At 45.6% G+C, this 26,720-nt stretch overlaps 1 protein-coding gene across 1 annotated transcript in view; it reads right to left on the reverse strand.

Annotated features, from left to right (window-relative positions):
• CUX1 (cut like homeobox 1) overlaps positions 1-26,720 on the reverse strand; it is a 2,307,153-nt gene that overhangs the window by 86,109 nt on the left and 2,194,324 nt on the right. Inside the window, exons 20-21 of the mRNA XM_069614989.1 lie at positions 26,437-26,493; positions 7,511-7,591 (exon numbers count right to left, since the gene is read on the reverse strand). Coding sequence (XP_069471090.1) covers positions 7,511-7,591; positions 26,437-26,493 — 138 coding nt within the window. The remainder of the gene's footprint in view (positions 1-7,510; positions 7,592-26,436; positions 26,494-26,720) is intronic.

The raw sequence follows: 26,720 nt of genomic DNA on the forward strand, positions 1-26,720 counted from the left end.
TGATAAATTAGTGTCAGTGTATTTTCATAAGTATGTTTTTAAATAAACAATTATACACTTTTATACCAAAGCTCTGGTCAGTGTTTACTTGTTCTACTGTATTTTTGGCCCTATTGTGTATACTCTATATACTGCCTAACTCTTCTTGAGAGAAGTCTGACTGCTCAGCCACCGCAACCAGGTAGATCTGGGTGGTGCGGACTGCTACCAATTGGGTTTACTGCTTACTCCTGTGGTCTTAAACTTTTTGCAGTGGTCCCTAAGGGAACTGCACAGGTTTCTGCCCAACAGAAGCTCCCAGTGGTATCTGGCCACGATCGCTAAGGCATTGGCTGCATTGACCATCGTCACCGCCGAGTAGATGAACTTTCTACCCATGGACTCCAATTTCTTCCCCTCGTTGTCCGGAGGTGCAGATTAAGAAGACAACGTACTGGACGGCGGCGGCTGCCGAGACCACCGAGTCTTGCAGCGGCTGAGACCGGAGACACTTGGGTGCAGACTTCAGCACCCCATACTTCGTTTTAAGCCGGTCTCTCTTCACTGGGGCTGAGGCAGGGTTCCTCAGTAGAGCCAGCCCTTCATCCCAGATGTCGTCCAGGAGCTGGACCGACAGGATGGTCTTCCTGGTTGCCTCCCAGACCGCCTGGGCCTTAGTTGAAAGGACGGACACATTGTCCTGCTTTGCCTCCTCTGGTTTCTCCCACAGCTTCCCCGGGGTAGCTGACTTTCTCTTTGACGAAGAGCTGGAGCAGTGGCTGGAGATTGAGGCGAGACGATGAACGTGCCCTGTCCATCGTGGGACCCGCTGACGTGACAACCCCCACAGAAGCAGACTTGTGCTGCTTGGCCTTGTGTTGGGCCCCCACGGATGGCGCGCCCTCAAAGGACTTAGAAGCCTGCTCAGGTTGGCTGGATCTGAAAGAGGCATGCCCTTCTGAATCATCTGGGGTAGAGGCCCTGGTCCTGAGCCACACCGCCAACCGAACGTGTTGATCCTTCATCGTGTGCATGGTGAAGCCACAGCAGATCTCGGTCTTCTTCTTTATGCATCGAGTGTAGACAATACAGGCACGGGGAATGCTTGTCATCCGAGAAAACAATCGGCAAACAGCAGCTGGTGCACAGCTTGAAGAGGGAAGCTTCGTCCTCCTTCTCCTCCGACATGATCCGGCACAGTGTAGGCCTGAGAACTTCTGGAAGCTTCCAAGAAGAAACATTCGACGATTTCTGCCCTTGAGGGGCGATGAAAGATGCAGAAAAACGGGTCCTTGTTAATCGGAAGGATAAGCGATGGGGCACACAGACTAGATTGAACCAAAAACAGACTTTTCCAGCCAAAAACGCAAAATAAAACGCAGAAAGCTTGAAGAGTGAAACGCGAGGACGCCCAACACTTGAATGTGCGGTAAAATTCTGAAGATGGCTGCCTGAGGAGGGGCTTAGGTAGAGGGCAGTCAATGGCCTGGGCAGTATGACCCAGAGCTCAGTGATTGGTTTATAGGAGAAAGACAGTTTACAGACAAAACTGAAACTGTTTTTTCTTTTACCGAGGATTACTAGCCTGACAACGGGAAATATTCATGAGCATGTGAATCCATGGCAGACCCCATGCTGGCGAAAGACATGAATGCACTCCCTTCCAAGGCAAGCTCCTACCACTGCCAGCAGCTTGGTGAAGGCCCTGGTTGCCGGAGAAAGGCCGAATGGCACAACCTTGATTTGGTAATGGCAATTTCCCACCTTGGATCTCAGGTACTTTGTGTGTTTTCTATGGATGGACATGTGGAAGCATCCACTCCTTCAGCTCTAGGGCTTGGAAGATCTGGGCTAGGGTGAACATCTTGAACTTGTCCTTGCCTAAGTACAAGTTCAAAATACCCAGATCTAGGATGGCACGAAGACCCATGTCCTTTTCTCGGAACCGGAAAATAGGTTGAATACCAGCCCTTGCCTCGTTCCGAGCAAGGTACTGGGTGTATGGGATCTTTTACTAGAAGCTGACTGACCTCCTTAGGCAGGAGAGGATCCAGGGGCAAGAAATGGTTGTCTGGCTGGTGATCCTGAGAGGGAAGAGCAAAAGAGAAAGTATCCCTGGTGAATGACCTGTAGGGCCCGTGCATCAGAAGTGGTAATCCTCCATTCCTCGCTGAATTGAGATAATCTACCTCCCACAGGGGACGAGTGGTGGAAGTCCAACTCTTAGAGGCTTTGCAGCTGGGGCAGAGGAAGGCAAGGTGGACGTTGCGACACCTCCACCCAGTTCCATGTTCGAGAGGCATTGCACCCGTTTTCCCTGTGGGCGTAGGCAGTGAAGGGGAGAAAACCCCTGCCCGTGGGGCTTGCATGTTGCTGCTGTTGGACAGCCAGCCGCAGAGACTGCACAGTCATCTTTGAAGCTGGGAATTTTGCCATGAGTATCAAGATTGTGTTGGTAGTCATTGTTCTGTCTACACAGTCTGCGGTATCCAAGTCCGACTGGGGGATCTGTCAAGAGGTCTCCTTGCAGTCATTGACTCGAGCCTCAAATCCATCCCTCATGTCACATACACGGATGTGTTTAGCCGCATCCATTATGATGGTGCAAAGCCCGAAAGAGAATTTGTTAAGTGCACAGGAAGCCTTCATGCAACACAGGCTCAAGCTTGCAGGGCCAACAACTTTCCTGCACCAGGTATACAGTTGTTTGTTGTTCTTATCAAGAGGCAAAGAAGGAAAGGAGGCAGTTTTCAGACTTGCCCTGGCAGCCTGCACAACCAAGAGCTCTGGTGATGTCTGGGCAGGCAGGACTATCAGGTCTGAGGATGCTGGTCATTTCCTTTTTTGCAAGATCATGGTTGACAGTCATGACTGAAGCCAGTTTAGACCATAGCTCTAGGACTGGTGCTTCTACTGACTGGTTGAAAGACAATCTGTTTTCCATCTTTGGGCCTTTGTCCAGAATGTCCGTCAGCTCATATTGTACCTTGGGATGAGAGGGTGCCGACAGCCCTAAAATATATACCAACATAGTAAGAAGGTGCTGAAAAGGTGCCTGCGGTTTGCCCTGGGTAGGAGCCAGGAGCATGTCCACTTTTGGCGAGGTGTCCAGGCCATTTGAATCCTGCAAGTCAGCCGCAAGACCTACCAAGTCCCCTCAATCACTAAAGAACTGCTCTGGGAAGTTTCAATCCTCCCTACGTTGGAAGACTTCCATATCAAAACAAATGGGGTCTTCATTGTTATCATGAATGTCTTCTAGGCGAAACATGAATGTACCCCTTAGGAGTGGGGCATTGTCCTGGGGAGCTCCGATGTCAATGGCAGCATGGAGGGAAGAGTAGTGGCCTAAGGACCTACATCCAAAGACGGAAGGGTGTAGCCATGAGACACTATCTTGCCTCGCGACAGAGTCTCTGCTGGCTCATCCAAGCTCAGTGAACTCTGTGTTAGCCGAGGTCAACGTCGTTGGCGTTGGATCCAGCGCCATCAGCGCTGACGTCAGCACCATGGCATTGGCAAAGATGTCAAGCATCTTAAACCTGAAGCCCTCCCACTGCACTGGTGTGGGTGATTGGGTGGGTAAAGGTGCCTGTGGAGCTTGACCATCAGGGGAATCCTTGGAGTGGTGGCTCCTATTCTTGGATGATGAAGAATGGTGCTTGGAAGAACCACCTTGGGACTGAGATATCTTGCACTACTTTTTCCTTTTTGCCCTTGCGGTCCGGGGTTCATTCTTCAATGTGGCAATTTGTACCGGGCAACCTTGAACGAGTCTGCTTATTGCCCTTCATCTTGTGGACGAAGGTGAACATCTTCGCCTCACATTCCCAAATCACCTTCAATCCTGCGTGTCGTGCCCATCATCAAGGCAGTAAAGACAAATATGGCGAGGATATGAAACAGACTCCGGAAGTCGGTGCAGAGTTTGAACCACGAAGACTTCATCGGATGCAGTCTATTGTCAGAAAAAATTCAAAGCAATAACTTCAAAGTGGTGTTCCTAAAATGAGCAGGGTGCGTGGAAAAAAGGTACTAAGGTCATGGGGCGCTGCACCTCTATATACTGGCACCGATGCCATGTCCGGTGCAGTGCGCTTGGAAGCATTGGGTGGAGCACTGCAACCCCTGAGGCGGAAATGTTTCCGAAGAGCATCTGCGCTAGGAAGGAAACAATCCATTTAAAACATATATTATCTCTCAGATAAAAGCTAACCTGCTACAGAAAGACTAAAAAAATGTTATCAATACTAAAAGGGAAAGACTCGTCTCTTTTGGGAGACAGTGAATTCCGCAACCAATCCCCAATGTTGACACCAGGAGAATGCTGTCTCAGAACTTTGTTGGGTCCTTTACTTCAAGTCTCTGTACACAAGCAAGGGTCCTCTGAGGCTAGACACCTATGAAATTCCTTTGTATTCAGATACTGTCCCCTTGCTTTCAAAAGTGGATCCCGGATCCCAAGGAGATTTCTATATTGATCAGGAAAGCAAAATCCTCTAGTGCACCGGGTCCAAATGGTCTCTCCATAAATCTACTGAAAAAAGATCCACATGTCTGGACCATCTTCCTAAGTATCCTCTTTGCAAGCATCATTGACACAGTAGTGATTCCCATCTCTTGGGGCCTGTCGCGCATTGTGCCCATCAATAAGAGAGATGAGAGATCAGAGCCACTGAACTACATACCCAGCGCCCTACTGGAAGTCGAAAGCAAGATCTTTGCAGGAGTCCTGCTAGGCCATTTGGAAAAATTGACAAATAAGGCGTGTTAACTAAATTGCTTCCAGACCGATTTTCGGTGTAATCACTCAACACTGGCAGAGCGGTCTTGTGAGAAATACAACAAGCGGCCTGGAGCACTCAAAATAAAAATATCTACGTTTCGTCAAAAGACCTCTCTGCCGACAAAGTAGATTGTAATCTGTTGTGGTCGAAACTTGCTTAATGGAGGCTTCTGGAAGGCATGCTGCGGCTAATCATTTGTTTATATTCTAACACTACCATATGTATTCGATTAAACAAAGCATGTTACCTTTCACGCAGCATTCCAATCAATCAAGGCTTCAGACAAGGATGTGTGCTAGCCGCCTATCTTTTCAACCTATATGTCTCTGACATTGGCGAGTTCCTCAACCCAGCCGTCCTAATTCCCCCCAAGTTTGGTACACTTAAAATGTCTTGGTTGGCCCATACGGATGATTTTTTATTATTCGATCAAGATAAGATCGTTATGCGAAGGCTTCTACTAGCATTTACAAACTATGCAAATGAGAATGCATTAACAATCAACCAACAAAAGACCAAAATGATGGTTCTATCTAGGGCTAGAAAACCCAATTCGGGTAAATGGCTGCTGCAGTCAAAGGAACTAGAAGTTTCTCCAACGTAACATATCTAGGCTTCCAATTCTAGTCAAGACCGAATTTCACAGCCATACAGGCCTCAGTAATCTGTAAGGCAAAAAATATGACCAATCAACTGGCTTTGATGGACAGAAAATTTGGAACACACTATCAAAGCAACCCTAAAATTCTATATGGGGAAGGTAATTCCAAAGTTTACATATGGGTTGGAACTATTGCCCACCAAACCTCAACTTTGGCTAGACTCCCTAGAAGGTAAAATGTGGAGCCAGATTCTGCGTGTACCTAATGCGGTTCCAACCGCCTCCTTACGATTCGATCTGGGCTTTTTCTCATTAAAAGCCCATGTTTGGTAGCAGATACTACTCCTATACTATAAAATCCGTACATCTGTTGCCGGCTCTCTCTAAGCCCATTAAGTTTGCCAACTTCTTTCCGTATCTGCCCCGTCTGGCTTTTTGCAGAAATTGAAAATTCATTGCAATAAAATATTTTCTGATTTAGGTTTAGGCAGCTTATCAAATTGCACCAAAAAAGGTTACAATTGCCCTATATATAAGCAGGACTGGCCTGAAACAAGCGATACACTACGAGCACAAACGTAGAGACACGGTTACCCCCTTGCTCTTGACTTTTCAAAATATATATTACCCTACAATGATACTTTATCCACGTTGGAACTTATTTCACACGAAGTAGATCCTGATCACGAGGGGGGCCTCTGATCCCTCAGACTTTACTTGTAGAAACTGTAATGATGCTGAAATCAGTGAAACATAAAACATCTGTTCATGAATTGTCCTGGCTTTCACTTTGAATGGGTTTATTTTCATAAAATTGTGGGCGCAACTAAAAACTTTGATTTGATCGAACTGTGGAAACAGTTATTGAATCCGACATCTTTAGCTGACGCGTTTGCAGTTGCGGCATTTGCAAAATAATGGCAGATCCCAAGATTCGAAGAATAGTAACAAAAAAATGAAATTTGTTTGCCTATGTATACACAATGTTCATATGATGTTGTCACTATTAAGTGTTTTTCTTTATTTCTCATTGTAATAAGTAACTTTTGTACCAAGCTTGAAATGAAACTCAATCTTTTCTTGCTCTTTTTTCTTCTTTTTTTCTTCTCTCTTCTTGTAAAGGTTTTTATAAACCACATACAAATAAAAAAAAAATCTCATATCGAAAAAAATATATTTATACCCTTTCAAAGCTCAATCGAAGATGGTTCTTTACAAAAAAGATATAACGTTCTCTGTGTAGCTACATGAATAAGACTCAGGCAATATGGAGATGCAGTTAACCCTGAGAATAATCTTTTTGGCCCACTGAATCATAAAGCAACCGTTTAGCTGATTAAATAAAATATATGAATTCACAGTTTTGTGCTAGACTAAATGATGGGCCTGTAGTGAACGTTCTCAGAGCCCAGGCGTTTACCAAGTGATAGTTTCGGCTTTTGTATAGTGGGCAGTTTCTTTTTTTTATTAGGGACGAGTATTATACCTGGTAATACTATCACAAGCTCAAATAGTTCCACAGATATTACAAGTGGCAAACATAAGTTATAGAGTCAAACATTTGCACAAACACGAAGAGTATTTTGGTGCACATGAAATCCCTAAACGAAGGAAGATAGCTCAACGTGTTAAGCGATCACCTCATATCTATGTGCAGCACCGAAACAGATTCAAATCCTTGCGTTCATACTTTATTCTTCCGAAGTTGATACATTATGTACTAGTAGACTGGTGAACAATAACACCTATCATTACAGTGCGTAGAAGGAGGAGTATGGTAAGAAGCACTATATAAAATACAAACAATTATGTGCCCAATAACGTGTGTTCATTTCTGCTGGCCTCAAGCGGACTGCCTGCAATAGGCAGTCACTTCACGCGACATCTTCATGGTAAGGACATATTTGGGACTAAAAGCAATTGAGGTCCCACTTACTCTAACTAGCACTAACCGAGAGCTGGTCTATGACATCATTTGTGATAGGAGGAGGAAAGTGTGAGGAGCGTTTCGAATGAGAAAGCAACAGGTTTGTTTTGCTCCACCGGAAGCATTTTAGCTACAATGGTTCGTTCCTTCAACAATCTTTTCTGACATTGAATTGCATTAACATGCATACCCATCCTGAGACCCAAGAGAACTTACTAGGAATATCAGACAATGTAGAAACACGGTATAGAAGAAAGTGACTGTTCGAGCCGTTTTGCTTGATAGAATAAGCCGCCCCTAAAGAAAAAAAGAGAAACAAAAAGACAATTCTGTTGAAAAACAAGACAATGTTGAAACTTTTTTAAAATGTGGAATTGCACCAAAAACATTTTTTTTTCTAATTAAAACAAGGGAGCTGGCTCTTGTACCTTGATAGTGCTCTGTGTTGCAATTCAGAGAGGCTCAAGGCTCAGAGTAGATACAGGGCTTGTGGCAAACTGCTGTCTTGGGACCTGGGCTCTAATCATGGCTTTAATTGATTTTAATTTACCAATCAAAATTCTGCGATTCTGTGCATGGCCTGAATGTAAATGTGCTATGTAGATAAAGCTTCTTTAAATGGATCTTCTTACTTAACACTTCAAGCCTTTCACCCGAGATCTGAAACTCAAACTCTAGTCGAAACTATGAGAACTACAACATTTTAAGTCAACATCTGAAATCTGCCCTTGTCCACCAATCGTTCGACTGTTAGTCTGCCATCACCATTCCTCAGGATGGCTGCCCCACCCACTCCACTGCAAATTGCCGTACTTCTGTCTAAATGTTTTTGATCAATATAGCAAATGTGTGCACAATAGGAGTTTTCAGCAGTCAAACAGCTGTGGCATGACAATTGCCAAATCACTATACATACATACATCCTATTACTACGTGGTTTAGAGAAGAACAAATTACTTAACTCTCGGAAATGCTCTTTCTGATGAATGTTGCCATGACCTCAGTTCAGACAGTTTCCATAGCACGCAGCTACTGAAGTATAGGACAGATGAGGTGTCCATGCCATCTGTCAAGAGGGGCAGGTCGGGAGGGCTATGAGGAATGTGAGCGAGGAACATCCACCAGAAAGAACATTACCAACAGTACTTCTAATGGATTCCTCCCTTCCACAGACTCCTCATCTGCAATAGTCTCCTATAGCAGTACTAAGACCTGGAGGATGGATTATAACGAGGAGACACCGCCTAGATCAGAAAATGCTAGAAGACGGCTTGACTGAACCAAGCATCATGACCTGAAAAGGAGTCTAAAGTGATTGCTTGACAAAAATCCTCAAGGGGGACCTCCCTCTGCAGGGAAGAGATGGCAGAAAGCCTTCTGTTGACTCAGCACGAGAACCCCAGGTACATATTTCTCCAACCTAATCAAAGCATTTCGAGATGTAGAGAATGTTCCACTTTGACAGGGTCTTTTTAGTGTCGGCCCTGCAAGCACGAGCACCAGTATAATCCACAAAAAGCTGGTAAGCTTTTCTGACGTCCCTTATATAAAAGAGGGGTAGTAGTTGAGGTGCCACGTTGAGTCCAGCCAACAGAATTGCTCCTCCATTTTGGAAATGTGTGGAGGAAGAAAAAACACAGAAAGATAGATCTTCCGAGAGAAGAAAGTCCAGAAACCACCTTGGGGAGGAAGGATAGTCTCACTCTCAAAGTCACCTTCTCATTAGAAAGCACCATAGATTTAACAGATAATGATTTGAAGCTCAGTCACTCATCCTGCAGAAATGAAGGCTACTCGAAAGATCCCCGTAAGGGTGAGAATTAATGAACACTAATGCAGGGGTACTCAAATGGAACCACCTTGAGAAAAGTCAGAACTAAAGTTAAATCCAAAGCAGGAAAAAAAACTGGTGTGGTGGAAACTGTTTGCACAGTTTCTGCAAGAAATGCATGACAGTAAAGAAAGAGTTCTGCTCCGTAGTCCTCTTGAACACAAGAGATGATACCTGGTTATATCTTCACAGTAACAATCTGTAGACCTGGCCAGTCCAAAGAAAGCAGAACATCCACAACGGAGAAGGCATGATAGGTGAAAGGGTCCAGACCACTTTCCCAACATCAAGACAAGAATGTACGCTACATCCAGGTATACAATAATTTGGTAGCTGGCCTCCAATCTGACAGGAGCACGGCCAGGACGTTGTTCGACAAATTACATTCTTTATATCTCAGCAGCTAAGCATGAAACTTCATGCTGCTGAGGTTTCGGGTGGAGGACTTGCCACCCCTCCCTACCCCCGACTGGGAGAGTAGGTCCAATCTCCTCGGTAGGTGCCAGGGAGGACAGACTGTTCCCTTAGCCTCTGGACATGTCAATGTCGCCCGGACCCAGTCCAGAACTATCAAAACGATAGTGGACCTGAACATTAGCCATCTACCGAGAGCTAGAAGACTGACAGGGATCAGTGGGGATTCACACTGATGGGGATGGATGGGGATGGAGGCAACCAGGGCTAGCCCCATTGCTTAGAAAAGTGATTTCTGGTTGTCTGCAGGAAACCAAAGTACCACCACCAGGTCTAGCGGGTTAGCACCTGATAATAAGTCTTTCTGCAAAAGTGCAGAATTGTGGTTGCAGCCCAAATCGGATAGGGGCACCAACTTAGTGAAAAAAAAGAGATTTGTTACATGAATTTGGAGATTGGAAGCAGGGAATATTCTACTGGTGCGCTGGAGGCATCAAGGAAAGGGGGGCTGGCACCGGGAGCTCAATGCCCGAATGGCGTAGCATCACAGTGCTGGTCTGAGTCAGAGACCGTCAAAGCAGAGGCCGAGATCATAGTGGTCTCTGCTGGCTCCTTCAAGCGTGGTGGGTCAGGCTGGTGCAGCCAAAGCCATCGGCAGGGGCCTGGAAAAGATGTCAAGCATCTTCATCCAAACGCTTTACCAGTCCTCCGAGGTCTGTTTTCGACCCCCATGGGATCTGTTTATACTGTTCACGGCCTATTGGCAGCAATCTTTAAGACTGTGAACAGAAGGCCAGAGAGCTGCGAGGTTAAGACCCGCCCAACGCAGCACACAAGTATGTGCAAGGGCTGACAAACCCAGCCTCAGAGCTCCCACGAAGATGCCAGCACAGAGTCGAAAGTAAGTGTTTGTGTGTGTATGGTTGCATGTGTATGTCTATAGGTGTATTGTAAGGAACTCATGGTGGCAACAGTAAAGACACAAGTGATCACAGTTCAAGGGTTTTTATTAAACTTTATATGCGGGTTGGAAAAACAACTAATCTAAACCTAAAACTAAGATGGGAGCAAGCTACGATTATCAAATAATAATAAGGCAGTCCTAATGGCGTCTTGTCAAATAAAGCGGCCTATACTAAGAAAAACCTATTGCCAATCTTTACGCCAAATACAAACAAAGAGTGTGGGATAGGATTTACAGGAAAGAAAAAAGGGTTCCCAAATGATAAGTCAGGACGTGTTAGCCGGGGGTCTCCCTTCCCCAAGGCAGGACTCTGGGGCACAGCACACACTCGAGCTTTCCCAGCAAGAGCCAACAGTTCCGCTCTCAGTTATCAGAGCCTTCGGTGGTTAAGTCTCTTTTCTACAAAAAAGTCTCTTGCCTCCGAGAAACTGATGTGTTCCAAAAATAATAAACAAAGTTCCTTTATTGCACGTTGGCCGATGCCTTTTCATCCCTTGATCCCCCTCTTCCGGGTTCAGAGCCATCTCAATTCAGCCTCCCTCCGTTGGGTTCACTACAGCTTCTCAAAACAATCTCTGGTGTAACATTCCCAAATCTAAATGCCTTTTTAAACAGTTCACTGTGGACATTCCTCTGCCAGGTTCACTCTTGTCAACACACTGCACACTGTGACTTAAGACTTTGCCCCCTTTTCATCAGCATCCCTCCGTCAGGTTCACACTTGCCAACTCATGCAAATCACACATTGCGGGATTCACCTCCCTTAGCTCTACCTTCATTTGCCAATCAAAGACTTTTGACTGTACAGAGGATTTTGCTAGACCCCAGTATGACCACTTTGACCCTCTTCTCGCGCCTTTCCCAAGGCCTTCTGGTAACAGTAGTTTCAACAATAGGGTAATCGCTCAGAGTTTCCTGAGTACCCACGTGGCGCCTAACTGCTCAGTAGCTGGTTTTCCCCTCTCACAATAACAGTCCTTTGTACTTTCTTCAATTAGCCGCTTGCTACTTTTGTTCAACACAGTTCGGCTTCTTATCGGCTCTCCCCTCGACTCACCAGGTGTGATGAACCGCTTGGCTTTTCTTGTCTCTGGAGTCAAGGCCAGTACCACAGTGGCAAGTGTCTCTCCCTGGCTTGGTTATTAGCGGAGGAAGGCTCTGTGTACCGTTGACATCTGCAACACACGCTGGCTATTGTTCGCGGTCTTATGATTCCTTCTGTGGAGGTTTCACGGTCCTGGCTTCGAAAGGGCAAGGTCCCTTCTCTCCGTTCTCACCCTCTCAGTTTGTGCTGTCTTTCTCCTCCTCTTGAACTCCTGTGCTGAGTAAGCTCTCTCCTCGTGCAGTCTTTCTTGCTCGTAGTGTGCTCTCGTGCTCCACCTTTTATCCCTGTGGGGGAGGGAAGGGGCCGTCAGGTGTGTTTGATTCTAGTCAGTTGCATGACATTGCCTGACTCTTGTGGTGGGACATGTCAGGTAAACGGCTTTGGTATTTGTCTGTCTTTCGTGGTGTACGAAAGTGTTTGTGTCAGTAAAGGGGCGGGAGATTAATGTTCGAGTATCCTATGGGGTAGGATGGGGAAAAGGTGTTATAAGAAGGGGTATATTGTGTCTCACCCGTCAGTGTCCCACTTGCACTCCCCGAGGATCCCCATCCAGGTGATCCTCCCGCACTGGTCCAACCCCAGGAACTGGATCCAATAGCGATGGCCGTGTCCTGGCCACCTGGATGATAGATCCCTGGGGACGAGTCAGGGAGACACCTTCAGGTTTCTCACAGTATTTATGAGTGATGTGAGGGGTTGGGCACTAAAGGGGAGTTCAGGGGGCGAAACCTCCCAGTTTAAAAGTAAATCCTGCAAATGCAGGAGGGGTGGGCAGTGAGTGGGGGGGCTCTGTGTTTGTGGGGTAAAACTCCTCAAAAACAGCCACTTTCCAGCCCGTTGAAGGCTGCACCAAAATCGGCCTAATAAATGCAGCATTTAACAGGCGATATTTAGTCACAGAACCATTTATGTGCGGGTAATGTCAGTCCATGAACCCAAAGGCTTCAAGAAAGCGCGCCACAAATCTCTTTATCTTTGGCCACAGAAGTGAAAAAAGGACTCCTACAAAGTCACTGGGTGTGGAGCGAAGGTGAGAGGAAGACCAATCCCTGAGCCTCAAAGACAAGAAGTAGAAACACTGCAAGAGGTCCCACTCTCCAAACGGTTTTTTCAAGACATTTTTCTTGGTAGCGTGACAAGGTGGAGTGAGGAGGCAAGTCAACAGGATGGCATTTTGGCTATAGACTTATTATTAGGAAAAGGAAAAAGAAAATATCTTTCCCTATTTCTATAAGGTTATCCCTACTTAAACACATAATAGCTAGGGTGCTTGTCGTGAGGATGCATGTCAAAAACAAAACACTGTCCTCTGTCCAAATCAACTACTCTTTCCCTGCCACTAAAAAACAAACAAAAGGATTCAAAAACCTCTTGACAAAGATACCAGGAGAATGACTCCCTTCTCCTGGTGTAAGAAATCAGTCTTCGGCTGGGTTAACAGCAGTCTTTTGCAATAGGGTCTGATTTTACCAATATGACCTGGAGAATGACTCCCTTCTCCTGGTCTACACATTGAGGATTATTGAAGGCAGTTTCATTACAGTCTTTTACACCAGTCTTTAAAAGTCTCCCCACTTCCTCCCTGGGATTCTTAGGGCTCTGCCTCGAAATTCTACCAACTCTTCTTCTTATGTTCCTTATACTGTCAGGGCTCACTGGGCCCTGTTTCGGCTCTTGATTGTTGGGGAGCTTGCTCCCAGACAGTTCTTGATTTAATAGATGTTTTCCATGCTTATTAGGTTTACCACTGTCACGAGGGACTTCACTCGCGTGGCACTCTCGGCTTCTACTACTTTTGTTGTCAAAACTGTGACGGGGGAGATCACTCCTGATGCCCTCTATACTTTTGCTACTTTGTAGAGTACTTTTGTAACAAGGGAGATTCGTCCTGTGACTTCCTTGACTCGTGGTTTGCTGGGTGTCACTATTATGACCAGGGAGATTACCCCTGGAGAAGAATTGACTCTTGGTTCTCTGGGTATCACTACCGTGACAAGGAAGTTCACTCCCAAGGAATGCTCGACTCTTGTAGCTCCACCTCCACCGGACTCCACCGGCTTGCCTACAACTCCTGTTACCTTCACCTTGACTGGGCAGTGTGACCGGTTCTTCCCAGGTCTCAGGTCAGCTTCCCCAGTGTGCTTTTCTGCTGCTTTACTTCAGTCACTGCGACTCTGCAGTGCTGTTTCCATGCAGTCTCAGCATTGTTAATTGACCATTCTGTTTACCTCTGGAGGTTACACCACCACTGGATTATTCCGGCTTTAGAGTCGGTCTCCCACTGACTGACTGTCTTTGGGGACTTCGGATGCTAGGGGTTTGAACTTCCTAGGCTGCGCAGGACAGACGCTAGCTTCCCTCTCGGCCACGTATCCTTCCCCACCAGATAATGATAAAAATTAGTATTAATGAAAACACTACATTACACATTTTTAATATCTATTGACCACCATCTTGTACCAAAGAATTTGAGGAATGACTACTTGCCTTCATTAACAGTTCCATAAAACCCACCTCCCAGACTATTATTCTGGGAGACTTTAACTTGTGAGATCACGATGAGAACGACTCTCAGGCCCCACCACTGATGGCATCCCTTGAGACCTTTGGATTCTCACAAAAAGTCAACGCTGCTACTCATCAAAAAGGCCATGTATTTGCCTGGGTTCTAAACTTCACCTTACCGTATTCTTGCCTGTTACCGACAGCTGTCCCTGGTCTGATCATTGTCATGTCTCATTCGAGCTTGATACCCCATGTCGCAAAAATAACAACATTCCTGCTCCTATTGTGGAATATACCTCCAGAAACCTAAAAGGTGTTTCTCAGCCTGCCTTTCAAGCTCTTATTTCTGCTTGTTTAGCCTTATGTGTGCCCACCAGCGACATTAGTTCTCTGGTAACACAACTCACTGTAGTCACCTCATCAGCTACTAATACTCTTGCTCCCCTTCTCTTGAAGAAGACAAAAAGTGTTCACGACACCATGTTGTATTAACAGACTACCTATTAGACGCCAGGAAACAAAAAAAGAACTTTGGAAAGAGCGTGGAGGAAAAATCCATGCCCTGATTCTCAAGCCAAATGTGAAGTTGGAGCTGCATACTACAAAAAAGCACTATTTCTACTAAGAAACTGCATTTTGAAACTAGAATTGCTAATGCGAAATCCAACAAAAAAGATATATTTAAAATTCTGGAAGATATTTAAGACCAGAAAAAAACTACCCCCAAGTCCAAGCTAGTGACCCATGGTGCTCAGAAATATAGCAGGGTTTCTATAACTAAATAAGGAAGCACTAACTGAAAATCCTTACTCAACAGAACATCACTGCACCTACTCAACTAAATATTTAGTATTTAGTATTTTATTTATTTCTATAGCGCACCAGGCCCAGGGGCAACCGGGCGCTTAACTTAGTTACAACAAGATGAAAGCATGACAAGGCAATGTGACAGAGTATTACAGGATTATTACAGGAAGATTTACAAAATTTACAAAATATACATTCAAACGAATATCGATAAGGCAGTGATTTACAGGATAGTTAATAAGGGATGCAGAGTAGGTCAAAGTGCAAGTAGGGCAGTAAGCTGGTGTTGGCAGTCTTGGGCGGATAGCCAAGCTTTGGTAAGGTATTTGAATTTCAGGAAGGAAGGTTCTGCTCTAAGGTCATTGGGGAGTGAGTTCCAAAGTTTGGCTGCCAGGATGGGGAAGCTGGTTCCACCAGATCTTTGGAGATTAAAACGCGGGATGTCAAGGCATTTGGCTTGGGCCGCTCTGCGAGGTCTGGTGGAATTGTGGAAAGAGAATCTGTTTGCCAGGTAGCGAGGGGCTTGGTTGTGGAGGCATTTGTGTGTGAGAGCTAAGGACTTCAAGGAGATGCGATGTGGAATAGAGAGCCAGTGCAGGTTGCGCCTGGTGTCAGATATATGCTGGCGCCTAGGAATGTTAAGGGCCGCTCTGATCGCATTGTTTTGGACAATTTGTAGCTTGTTTAAGTTGCGGAGATTAGTACCTAGATAGAGGGCATTACAGTAGTCGACCTTGGATAGTACAAGGGTCCTGGCCAAGGTTACGCAGTTGGCAGTGGTTAGGAACGGGCGACAGGCGGTGATGAGCTTGCAAGTATGCGCTGCTGCAGATGAGACTGCGTTGGATTGTCTAGTCAAGGATAGGGTTGAGTCGATGTAAATCCCTAGGGTTTTCGTGTCCTTAGCAATCGGGATGGTGTTCCCATCAATGGTGAAAGACTTGAAGGCAGGGTCAAGTTTAGTGAGTTTTTGTGGTGAACCAAGAATGAGGAGCTCTGTCTTTTCATCATTTAGGCAGAGGCCGTGTTGGGCCATCCACGCTTGGATGACCTGGTAGATGGCGTTGATGGCAAGGGAGTCAGTTGTGTAGTCTCCTGTGATGGGGATTAGTATCTGTGTGTCGTCAGCGTAATTGGTATACGTGACGCCCAAATGGTCCAAAATATCAAAAAGGGGTTTGGTAAACACGTTATATAACGTGGGCGAGACACAGGACCCTTGAGGCACACCACAAGAGACCGGAGCGGGTGGTGCGGCCGCAAGTGGGGAGAACACGCGCATTGATCTATTATCCAGGAAGGATCTGATCCAAGTGGCGGCATTTTCTGAGAAGTGTGCGGCTGATTTGAGGTGATGGCAGAGAATTTTGTGATTGACAAGATCAAAAGCAGCAGAGAGGTCCAGGAGAAGTAATAACGCCAGTTTGCCTTTGTCTTTGAGATCTTCGATCTGCGTTTTTAAATCAATAAGGGCGGTCTCAGTGCCATGGCGAGGCCGGAAGCCTGATTGCCTGAGTCCCAGAAGTTTATTTGATTCAAGGTATTCCTGAATTTGTAGGTAGGCCGCGCGGTCAAGGATTTTTAGTAAAAAAGGTACAGTGGTAATTGGTCTGTAGTTTGTGGGTATGCTGGGATCCAGGGTAGGTTTTTTCAGAAGCGGGATGACCCATGCATCCTTAAGATTGTCCGGTACAATCCCAGAGCTAAAGGAGGAGTTGATGAGCGTAGTGATGAATGGTGCTAGGTCGTGAGCAGCTTCCTTAATAATAGGTGCAGGACAAAGGTCACCCTGACAATTGGACGGTTTAAGGCTAGTGATAATCTTTTCCACTTCGAGAATGGAGAGTGGAGAGAAGCTAAAAGGAGTCAGAGAGTCTGTGATAGAGAGGTTTATGGTAGGTATAGGGATCTGTAGAGGGTTGGATTGAAGGCTAGATTGTTTGTTGTTGATTTTAATTTGGAGAGTGGCAATCTTACCTAGGAGAGCTTCTTGGATTTTGGAGCACCAGGTGCTATCTTTGGTACATGTGTCAGGTGGAGTAACAGGAGTTTCAAGTTCTTTTAGGATTTTAAACAATTCTTTGGTGTTAGATTTGGCTTGCTCGATGCGTTTGTTATATGTGTCTTTTTTTGCCTGGAATATAGCTTCCTTGTAGTTAAGGGTGGCCAGGAGTACGCGTGATTTGTTAGCTAGAGAGTGATTGCTTCTCCAGTGGGATTCTGCAATTCGTTTTTCTTTGCGTAGTGCTCTGAGATGGGGTGTAAACCAAGAGTTTAGGTGGGCTCGAGGTTTAGATTTTCTCAGTTTCGAGGGTGCAATGGTGTCTAAGGCTGTAAGCATGGCCCGGTTGAATGTGTCGACCAGGGCCGTAGGGTCAGAGCATGAGGGATCCCGAACAATGAGAGCTGGAAGGAGGAGGGGGAGGAGTCTATCGCAGGTAATGTTGCGTTTGTTACGGGTGGCCATAGCCGGGGCAATGTTGTGAGGGAGGCTGATAGGTTTGGACTCAATATTGAATGTAATTAAGTTGTGGTCTGTCCAGGCGCACTGTTGGTTAGAGGTGATGTTGATGGGACAGTTGAGGGTGGCTAGCCAGTCAAGGGTTCTGCCCTTGTTGTGGGTAGGTTGGTTTAGGAACTGAGTGAATCCAGCATTAGTGAGGATGTTGTCAATAGACGAAGCAGCAGTGTCCTTGGGGTCGTGGAGGCCTAAGTTGAAATCCCCCAGTATCATGACCTGGGAGATAGCTTTGGTGTTGTGTGTGAAGATGTTGGAGAGGTCCTCCGCGAAGGTGGATAGTGGGCCGGGTGGCCGGTAGAGTAGATGGAAGGTGATAGAATGGTTGGGTGTGAGAGCTAGTTTAGCTGTCAGTGCTTCCAGAGTGGAGGAGTGATGTGTGGCTGAGAGGTGGAAGTTCAGAGCGTTTTTGTGGATGATGGCGATGCCACCTCCTTTAGATTGGATGGAATTACGGTCATGTCTGATAATGTTGTAGTCAGGAGGGATAGCGAGGGAGAGAAGAGGACCTGAAGCTGGGTGGAGCCAGGTTTCAGTGATTGCTATAAAGTCGAGGTCAAGGTTGAGGATCAAGTCAGCTACTTCTAGGGCGTGAGCCGGGAGTGATCTGGCGTTGATTAGCGCGCCTTTGATATTGTTTAAGTTAGGGGAATTGGAAGATGGTGGTAGATTAGGTGAAAGTGTAGGTGGTGACAAAGGGAGAGGCAGTTTGATGCGGTGAGCTAAATGATGGGAAGCGTGGGTAAGACGCGAGCCAAGTCTAGCATTTCTCAAGGAGATAGAGCAGGGTAGGTTAGGTAAAGGTCTGGTGGCGAAGTGCTGGATCCAGAGGGCTGGGTTGTTAAGATAAGGGTTGGTGTGGTGAGCGTGGGATGGCATAGTGGAGGTGTGATGCAAGTAAGAGTGGTAGATAGAGGTGGTGGTATGGTATAGTGCAGTGCAGCCAGGGTGCAGTATAAGGATGAGAAGGGTAGGCAGCAGTCTGGTAAGTAGGGTACTGAAAGAGTACAGTGGTGAGTTTGCAGTAGTTAGACTGTTGGTGGGGGGCATGTTGACCTAGTAGAGTCTAAGCGCGCGTGGTCTGGTAAGGAATGCGAGGGCGACCATATGACATTTACACAATAACACTAGTCTGTTAGTGACCAGGGGCACAACACAGTTGCAGTGGTCAGTTAGCGACCATAAGGCACAACACAATTGCAGTGGTCAGTTAGCGACCATAAGGCACAACACAATTGCAGTGGTCAGTTAGCGACCATAAGGCACAACACAATTGCAGTGGTCAGTTAGCAACCATAAGGCACAACACAATTGCAGTGGTCAGTTAGTGACCAAAGGCACAACACAATTGCAGTGGTCAGTTAGCGACCATAAGGCACAACACAATTGCAGTGGTCAGTTAGTGACCAAAGGCACAACACAATTGCAGTGGTCAGTTAGCGACCATAAGGCACAACACAATTGCAGTGGTCAGTTAGCGACCATAAGGCACAACACAATTGCAGTGGTCAGTTAGCGACCATAAGGCACAACACAATTGCAGTGGTCAGTTAGCGACCATAAGGCACAACACAATTGCAGTGGTCAGTTAGCGACCATAAGGCACAACACAATTGCAGTGGTCCGTAGGCGACCAAAGGGCACAGCCAGTAGCAGTCATGAGGCATACAGCATTAGGGGCAGAAAGTGACTGTACTATTGAGAGGTGGCAGTAACGCAAAGAGGCAGCAGAGTTGGAGGCATAAGTGTATGTAGCAAACAGTTATCGAGGGTGAAGAAAAACCGAGTTTAAATGTTTGTGATTGCGGAGTAGCAGAAGACATACCAGAAAGCACAATAGTGTAGACTGAGGGTATCCCCTCTACTCACAATGGATTAAAGGTCCGAGTAGACACTGGCTCCAAGGCTCCGGAGGCGAACAGGGGGCAAACAGGGGCCTTAGTGCGGGCCTTTGTTGAGAGGCCGGCGTTCCCGCCTGCCGGCGGAAGGGGATAAATATGAAAGGGGAGGTCAACAGCTGATTCGTGCGGCCAGAGCCTCGCTCTGGTGCCGCGATGCGCCCGCCATTGCTGGGCCAGGCGGAAGAGTCTGACGGAGTCAGTCGATTCTCAAGAAGCGTTGCGCTTCAGAAATCGACGAGCAGCTGGAAATCAATAAATATGCACGATGGCCATACCTGACTGAGATATGATGGCAACCCTCGCCCTTGAGGGAAATCGGTGAGGCAGGGTGATCTGACGCACGGCCGAACCGTGTGTAGCTGGAGATGCTCCTCGGCTCAGGAGGCTAGTGCTCCTGCCCCTCCTCCGTGGTGTGCTGCTGCGGCTGGAGCGGTAAGGGCAGAGTTCCTGGCCCCTGGCTCCTGTGGCTCCGAACAGGCTCTCAACAGGCCTTTGTATGGCCTTCGTAAGGGCCGCCGGCAGATCCGCCTGCCGGCGGATGTAGTGGCGTGGATAAGCGAGGCTTAGCCTCGTTGTGGCGCCGCGATGCGCCCGGCATGCGGGGGTCAGGCAGGAAGTAGGACAAGGCCAGGCAGGCCTTCGTTGCAGCTTACCAGCTGTTGCGGTTTCCGACGATGGGGAAAGGGCTCCTGCCCTCTTCCCTTGGATGGGGCGACGAAGTTGGACAATTGTTGGACAATTCCTACAATAGGTCAAAGACCCCCCCTTGAGGTTCCGCTTTTTGAGCTTTTGGTACCTTCTGTGGAGACCATAAAGAAGGTCGAACTCAACCCAACCTGTATTTTAGATATTTGTAAATCTGGGTTAGTCCAGGAATTTATTCACTTTCTCGCACCTCTAATCTCTAAAATCATTGAAGCATCCTTCACTACATTGGTAGTTCCACTTTGCCTGAAGGAAGTCTGGATAACCCTTATCCTTAAAAAGTCCTCTTTGGGCCCCAACATTGTTGGTAACTATCGTCCTATCACTAACATTCTGTTTCTTCTAAAAATATTGGACCGCATTGCCTACATGCAGCTTCAGGATAATATTGAACAATATGCATTCTTAGTCCCCCCCCAGTTGGAGACGGCCTTGATTGACCTGCACGCCAACTTGGCAGAAATAGCAGAGAAAGGCAAACTTGCCCTCCTGGCCCTATTGGATTTGTCATCTGCTTTTGACCTACTGGATCATTCACTTCCCTTGACTAGGATGAGATATTTTGTCAAATGCTCAGATTCTACTACGGCATGGATTGCTTCCTTTCTTGGGCCTAGGACAGCACAAGTGGTGATCAGTAATTTTAAGGCTCCACAGCAACTATTATCCTGTGGAGTAGCACAGGGTGCTTGCTTCTCCCCCACTCTATACAATGTTTATACTCGCCCATTATTTGATATGCTCGACAATACTGGTGTTGTCTATACTAATTATACTAATGATACTCAGCTTGTCCTAGAACTTGAAGGACATAATGACTGAGACCTTGCTTATGTGAACAAAGTCCATAACATAATTCAGAACTGGATGACCCACAACTCCCTGGCTCTGAACACCGGGAAAACTGAGCTAACAATAGTGGGCACATCTCAGAGAATTCAGAAACTTGATACACGTCATTCCCACTTTTCTATTTCGGCTGTCGCATTTCAGTTAGCCCTTATGTTAAGACTCTTGGTTTCATCCTGGACTCTGGACTTACTATGATCCAACACCTTGCCCAAGTTAAATCTTCATGTTCATATTCCAACAAACTGCTGAGGCAGATTAAATCATACTTGACCACAGAAAGCACTGCCTCTCTTGCCATCGCACTCGTCAACTCTCGCCTTGATTACTGCAATTGCCTTCTTGCCGGAACCTCGAAAAAGAACTTTCATGGTCTTCAAGTGGCTCTGAATAATGCTATAATAACCAGTTGCAATCTGAATCCGCGTAACCATGTCACCCAAGCTAGTCAAGATTTCTATTGGCTGCCTGTTCACCACTGTGTTTCTCACAAAATACTGACCTTGTCATACAAGTGTATTTCTCATAAAGCTCCTACTAATGTCATTAATAGAATCACCAAGCCCACTGTAACCCGTAACCTCAGATCATCTGAGGCTTTCCATGCCGTGGTTCAAGCTTAAGAGCTTTGGTGGCCACTGCTTTGCTGTTCAGGCTCCTATCTTATGGAACTCATTGCCTGTAACTGTGCATCATGCATCATGTATTACAGGCTTTAAAAAGGCATTTAAGACTTTTTTGTTCAACTATAATGACTAGATCCTGTTCCTGCTCCATCTCGCTTCATTCTGCCGACCTCCGATCTTGTTCCCTGGACTCCTCTTTTCTGTTAGCGCACCTACGGGCGTGTTGCGCTCTATAAGAGATTATTAACATAACATTAGTCCTTCCTCAGTCATTAAGTTATATAGCTGGGCCACCCCAGCGTAATGTCAATGTCTTTCTTTGGTATTCTTGCAATCTCATTCCTCCTTTCGGCCACCTCAACACAGTCTCCTGGTATATGGTTACTCTGCATGTTTCCTTGGCTCTTACTCGTCTCAATCAAAACAGATCTTGAAGGTGAGATAGAGACTTTACAACAAACAGTAGCACTGTCAGTTTGGATGTTAGATGGCTTTACCAGGGTCGTGGCTTATGGGGAAACTGGTATAGGGAGGTCCTTCACGGGACAGAGTCCTTATCCCCAGGAGGGGAGTTTCTCTGTGAGGTCCCGCATTCCACCATCCCTAGGGAAACTATTGGGTAGCGGCCCCACCTCACTAGCCTTACAGGGAAGTGTCCTCCCTGGGATGACGAGATCCTGTGAATCATCACCATTCTATACCATATGTCAAGTATATATCTGATGATTTCATCTGTACACACCCATGGTATCACTGCATTATCAATGTGTTAAATCCCAGCAATCGAATAGTGTATATACTTGACATATGGCATAGAATGGAAATGGGCAGTCATGAAGCATAGAGCATAATTGTATATAGTTTGGTACTTACACGGTATGCACTTCAGTGTATTCTTTAAAGATTTTCAGAGAATGTATTTATTTATTGATGAATCGTAAATGAAATTGTTTTTAATACTTGAAGTATTTTATTTCAGTACTAGAATTGAGATAACAAATGTGTGGTGCACTGTCCAGGTAAGATGTTGTATCGTTCGTTAGGTGTGCAAGCTCGGTATGTTCCCTGGACAGCACTCCCCGATTATTTAGGATTAATCTTTACATCTCAGAATTTCTTTGGATATTATATGTGTTTGATATATAACCATCTATTTAAAATAAGAAGATCTTTTTTTTAAAAAACACATATGCTTGTGGTGCACCCTTCTTGATCCAGCTATGCCATCTAACTATGAAATGAGGCTGCTTTTTCAACCAATGGGTAATTCCAAAACCTGTGCCCTGCTAATCTGATTGCTTCATTTATTTCCTTAACATCAGCTGAATATTTTCAAAGCTTTTAACCACAGAGCAGTCACCACTTATCATATGCTCACCTACAGCTTTATCTTTAAATCGCCTCAGCTATTCTATGACGTTTGTCGTGGTCTTCCCCAATCAACTAATCTTATCCCAATTGTCAGCCAATCAAAATCCTCATAATGATATACTTCCAATATACATATTGCGAGTTGTAGGCAGGTTAAGAAATTATTACTATCTGAACAATAAGTGAACGTTAAATGGCAATCCTGATCCCCAAAAAGAACTATAGATGAATATATAGTCGATCAAGCAGGAGAGATATGTTGGTTGGGCGGGAATAAGGCACACAAACCTTAATTTACTATAAGAGTTCATAAGTCTGCAGAAAATCTGTACACTCCCTCCACTGATTTCGTGAACAAGGCCATAGTACTCGAGCTGGAATATTGCACACATTATTCATAAACTACATGTCACTGTGATATATGCAAGACGAATTGCACTATCGTTTGGTTCATTTTATTACTTGCCGCGATAATCTGTGTTGAACTTTTCCAGAAACATCATCAAACAGAGCGGGGAACTGCATACATTATTAAGCCAGAGACCTTTGTGGACGCTTTATGTCATTCTTAAACTCAATCAAGATCGAGTTTGAGCATGGAGGCTTAACATGTGTGGCTGTACATTTGTAACGTTTAATTTCGATCTACTTCAACGCCATGCCACCTTTTGGTTGGTCATTGGTTTATTGCCAAGTTATGAGATGAGCTGTAACCTTTGTGCTCACGTTCTACCATAGAGCCAGGTCACCTGGGACATGACGTACTGCGCTTTGAGAAACTCCCAAAGGTAATCATGTTGAATATGCTTCTTTAGGTCTGTAATGTTTTAGCACAGGACCCCTTGTTTCTGAGGTGAGGAAATAATATCAGACATGGGCAGAGAACTTTGTCTGGAAACCGCATAACTGTCATGTCCAACAGTGAACAGTCCCAAAATTATTTATTGCGAATGGAGATTTTTTATCTTGGGATTTACATGGGCAAGTGCTGTAGAGCCACCCCTCAAGCATTATCTTTTCCAGCCCCATTCACACCTTAAATCCACAACCTCAGACAATGTACACCTGAGTCTACAGCTTATCTCTATTGCTATAACAAACACAAATATCTCTAAACAAGACACTCCTAAAAAGGTTGATTGAAAGTATAATTAAGAAATGGCAGGGTATTCCTTCATAGATTCCACTAAGCCGTCCATCAAACACAATCGGGGCAAGTCACTGTCTCTGGGGTTTACATGGTGCAGCACTGCTGTTTCTTGGCATCTGCTGTGTCGTTCTTGGCTGTTATCCAATGACATTTACTCTATGTGCAGGTTATTCTGGGTCATCTTGACAGGGGTCAGGCTCTTAAGAACCATTGCACCCCAGGGTACTTTCACATTTCCCTCCTAACCAGGGTCCAGTGCCCAGACTCTCCTGTGGCTTTCACAACACGTAGTCCCTGGCTGTACCAACGCGTTTGCTCTGTAGATAAGCTGAATATTTGGTGCCAAAGACTTTGGGCCACTTTCACATCCAAGTTCACTTTGTCTCCTTCTAAGTCCAATATTTCCACACCCAGCAATTGGGATAGGGGTTCCTTTCATTCTAGCTTGACACCTTCCTCCTCCTCAGTGTGTTAGCTTCCCCCTTTCAGAAGTTGTCCATACTTTTTTTCCTCCAGTGTGTCTCTCCCCCTTTCTAAACATTTCCTTCTTTTCTCGCTCAGAGGGAACTACACCCCCTCCCCTTTCTCCTCCACTCTGCCTTCTTTTCTTCGCTGTGGTCACTTTATCACTGCTTTCAAATGGCTTTCCCCTTCTCCTATGCATTCAAACACAATTCGTGAGGTTTCCTGCTGGTGTGCTTTTGGATACTTTCTTTCATTGTTTCCCCCAATGCCTCTTTCTCAATTCTTTCCTTTCACATTTCTGAACACAACTTCTGAGAACTTTAGAGTTTGCTGTTCGCTCCCCTTTATTTACCCATTCTACTTTTCTGCTGTCTTTACGTACTTCCCCCCACCTTTTCCATTCTTTTGCTTCTGCTTCAATGCTTCTCTCTTCACAACCTGCTCTGCTACATCTTCTCCCCTCCTTGCTATTCAGCCAGGGTTTCTTTCTTCTCCTCTGCTTGTCTATTCCTTTCACTCTCTCAATTTGTACTCTTTCCGTCGTTTTCCCTGCCAGGTTAGGTTTCTTCCTCCTTTTCTTTCGCCTTTCCTCTCACTCGCATAGCCCCTGTCTTCACTTTCTCTACTTTACCATACACCTCTGCTGATCTTCCCTTTCTTCTCCCCAACCTCTTGTTTCTCGTCTGCTTATGGCCTACCCTACGTTTCCTCTATTCGGAGATTCACACAGACACACACATACACCACCCTACCTCTTGGGCATATTGAATCTGTTTTTATACTCAAGTGGCAAAAATTCAGGTTGCAAGCTAATAGCCAGCCATAAAAAAGTCACCACCCCAATTCTATGTATACACACAGCACCCCATTCAAATATCACTAGCAAATTGCTAGTAGCGAGTGCAGATATTGCACCGTTATATATTCCTCACTTTCTCCATCAACCAATTGCACCCGTGTGTGGCGGTGGAAAGCACAGGTCTCTTTCTAGGTGTAGGTATTGACCCTATGTTCTTGACTCTGTGGATCAAGCTGTCAAAGTATCAGTCTGCTATCTACTGAAAGATGGCATTAATAGGGAGGTTGCGTGGCTATTCTGGTAACACAACCCACCCCAGGTTCCTCTAACAGGTTTTCCCAGGCTTATTTACACTCGTCTTCCTTTTGTACCATGGGGAATCTAGGGCTAGTCCACCGCCATCCCTCCACCTCGACTAGGCAACTACATAAAGCATGGCTTCTCTGCTCTGCACATACCATGTGCTCCAACCTGTGAGAGGGTTAACAGGAAACCAACTGGGGGGGGATTGTTGGCTGACCCATCTCCCAGTACTATGGGGTTCTGGAGCCTATATCACTTAGTTTCAGAGCCCTCCCCAGGCTTTTCTGAAGAATGGTGTGTATGACACAGTCACATGGTCCAACACATGGATGTGTTCATGCCATGCCTCTGGCAATTTTGGCCCACCAGTCAAAATGTTCGACCCAAAATAAATCTTCTGAAATGCCTGGTGGGCGAGTCCTTTTATGTTGGGTTCCTTTACTTTGGCCCTCAACTTTCTTGCATTACATGAATGCCATGTGACATACATGTACCCAGCATTTACGCAGATTATAATTATCAGTACAATTTTGTTAATACTTGGTTTTTATATACAGAAAATACTTGGAAGGAATCGAATTTGTGTCACTAAACTACATTGCTAGAACATGTCTGAGGGGGTTGAAAGTGGGCGGGAGAAAGGAATAAAATCTATAATATTTTATGGCAATAAACTGCTGGAGCTCTACCATAGTTGAGGCTCAAACACCATGTTCATGGAGGGATTTGAAAGGCATTGCAAGTGTTCAAAAGCAGACCATTGACAACAAAAGTCCTTACATGAGGCCTATTCTATCTGCTGCAAATGTGGGTATTCAAAAACACTTACCATGCCAAGGGTGACTTTGTCCCAAGGACTAAGATTCTGATACTTTCTCTGACGTTCCTGAAATTAAAAAAAAAAAACAGTCCCTATTCACTTCACTGCTTAAATTCTCATGTTTACCTTCAAATCAAACATTCACGCTCTTCACTTTGGGGTTAAGTGAGACAATGTGTATTTGCAATGCTCCCTGAAACCCCAGAACAACTGTCAGATACGTCTACTGGGTTTATGGTAGACCCATCTGGCAAATCCAGCCTGCACGCTCAAGAATAACATTGAAATTGAAG

This window comes from Ambystoma mexicanum, chromosome 9 (genome assembly GCF_040938575.1).
Source record: "Ambystoma mexicanum isolate Mex_15411 chromosome 9, UKY_AmexF1_1, whole genome shotgun sequence".
Lineage (NCBI taxonomy): Eukaryota > Metazoa > Chordata > Amphibia > Caudata > Ambystomatidae > Ambystoma > Ambystoma mexicanum.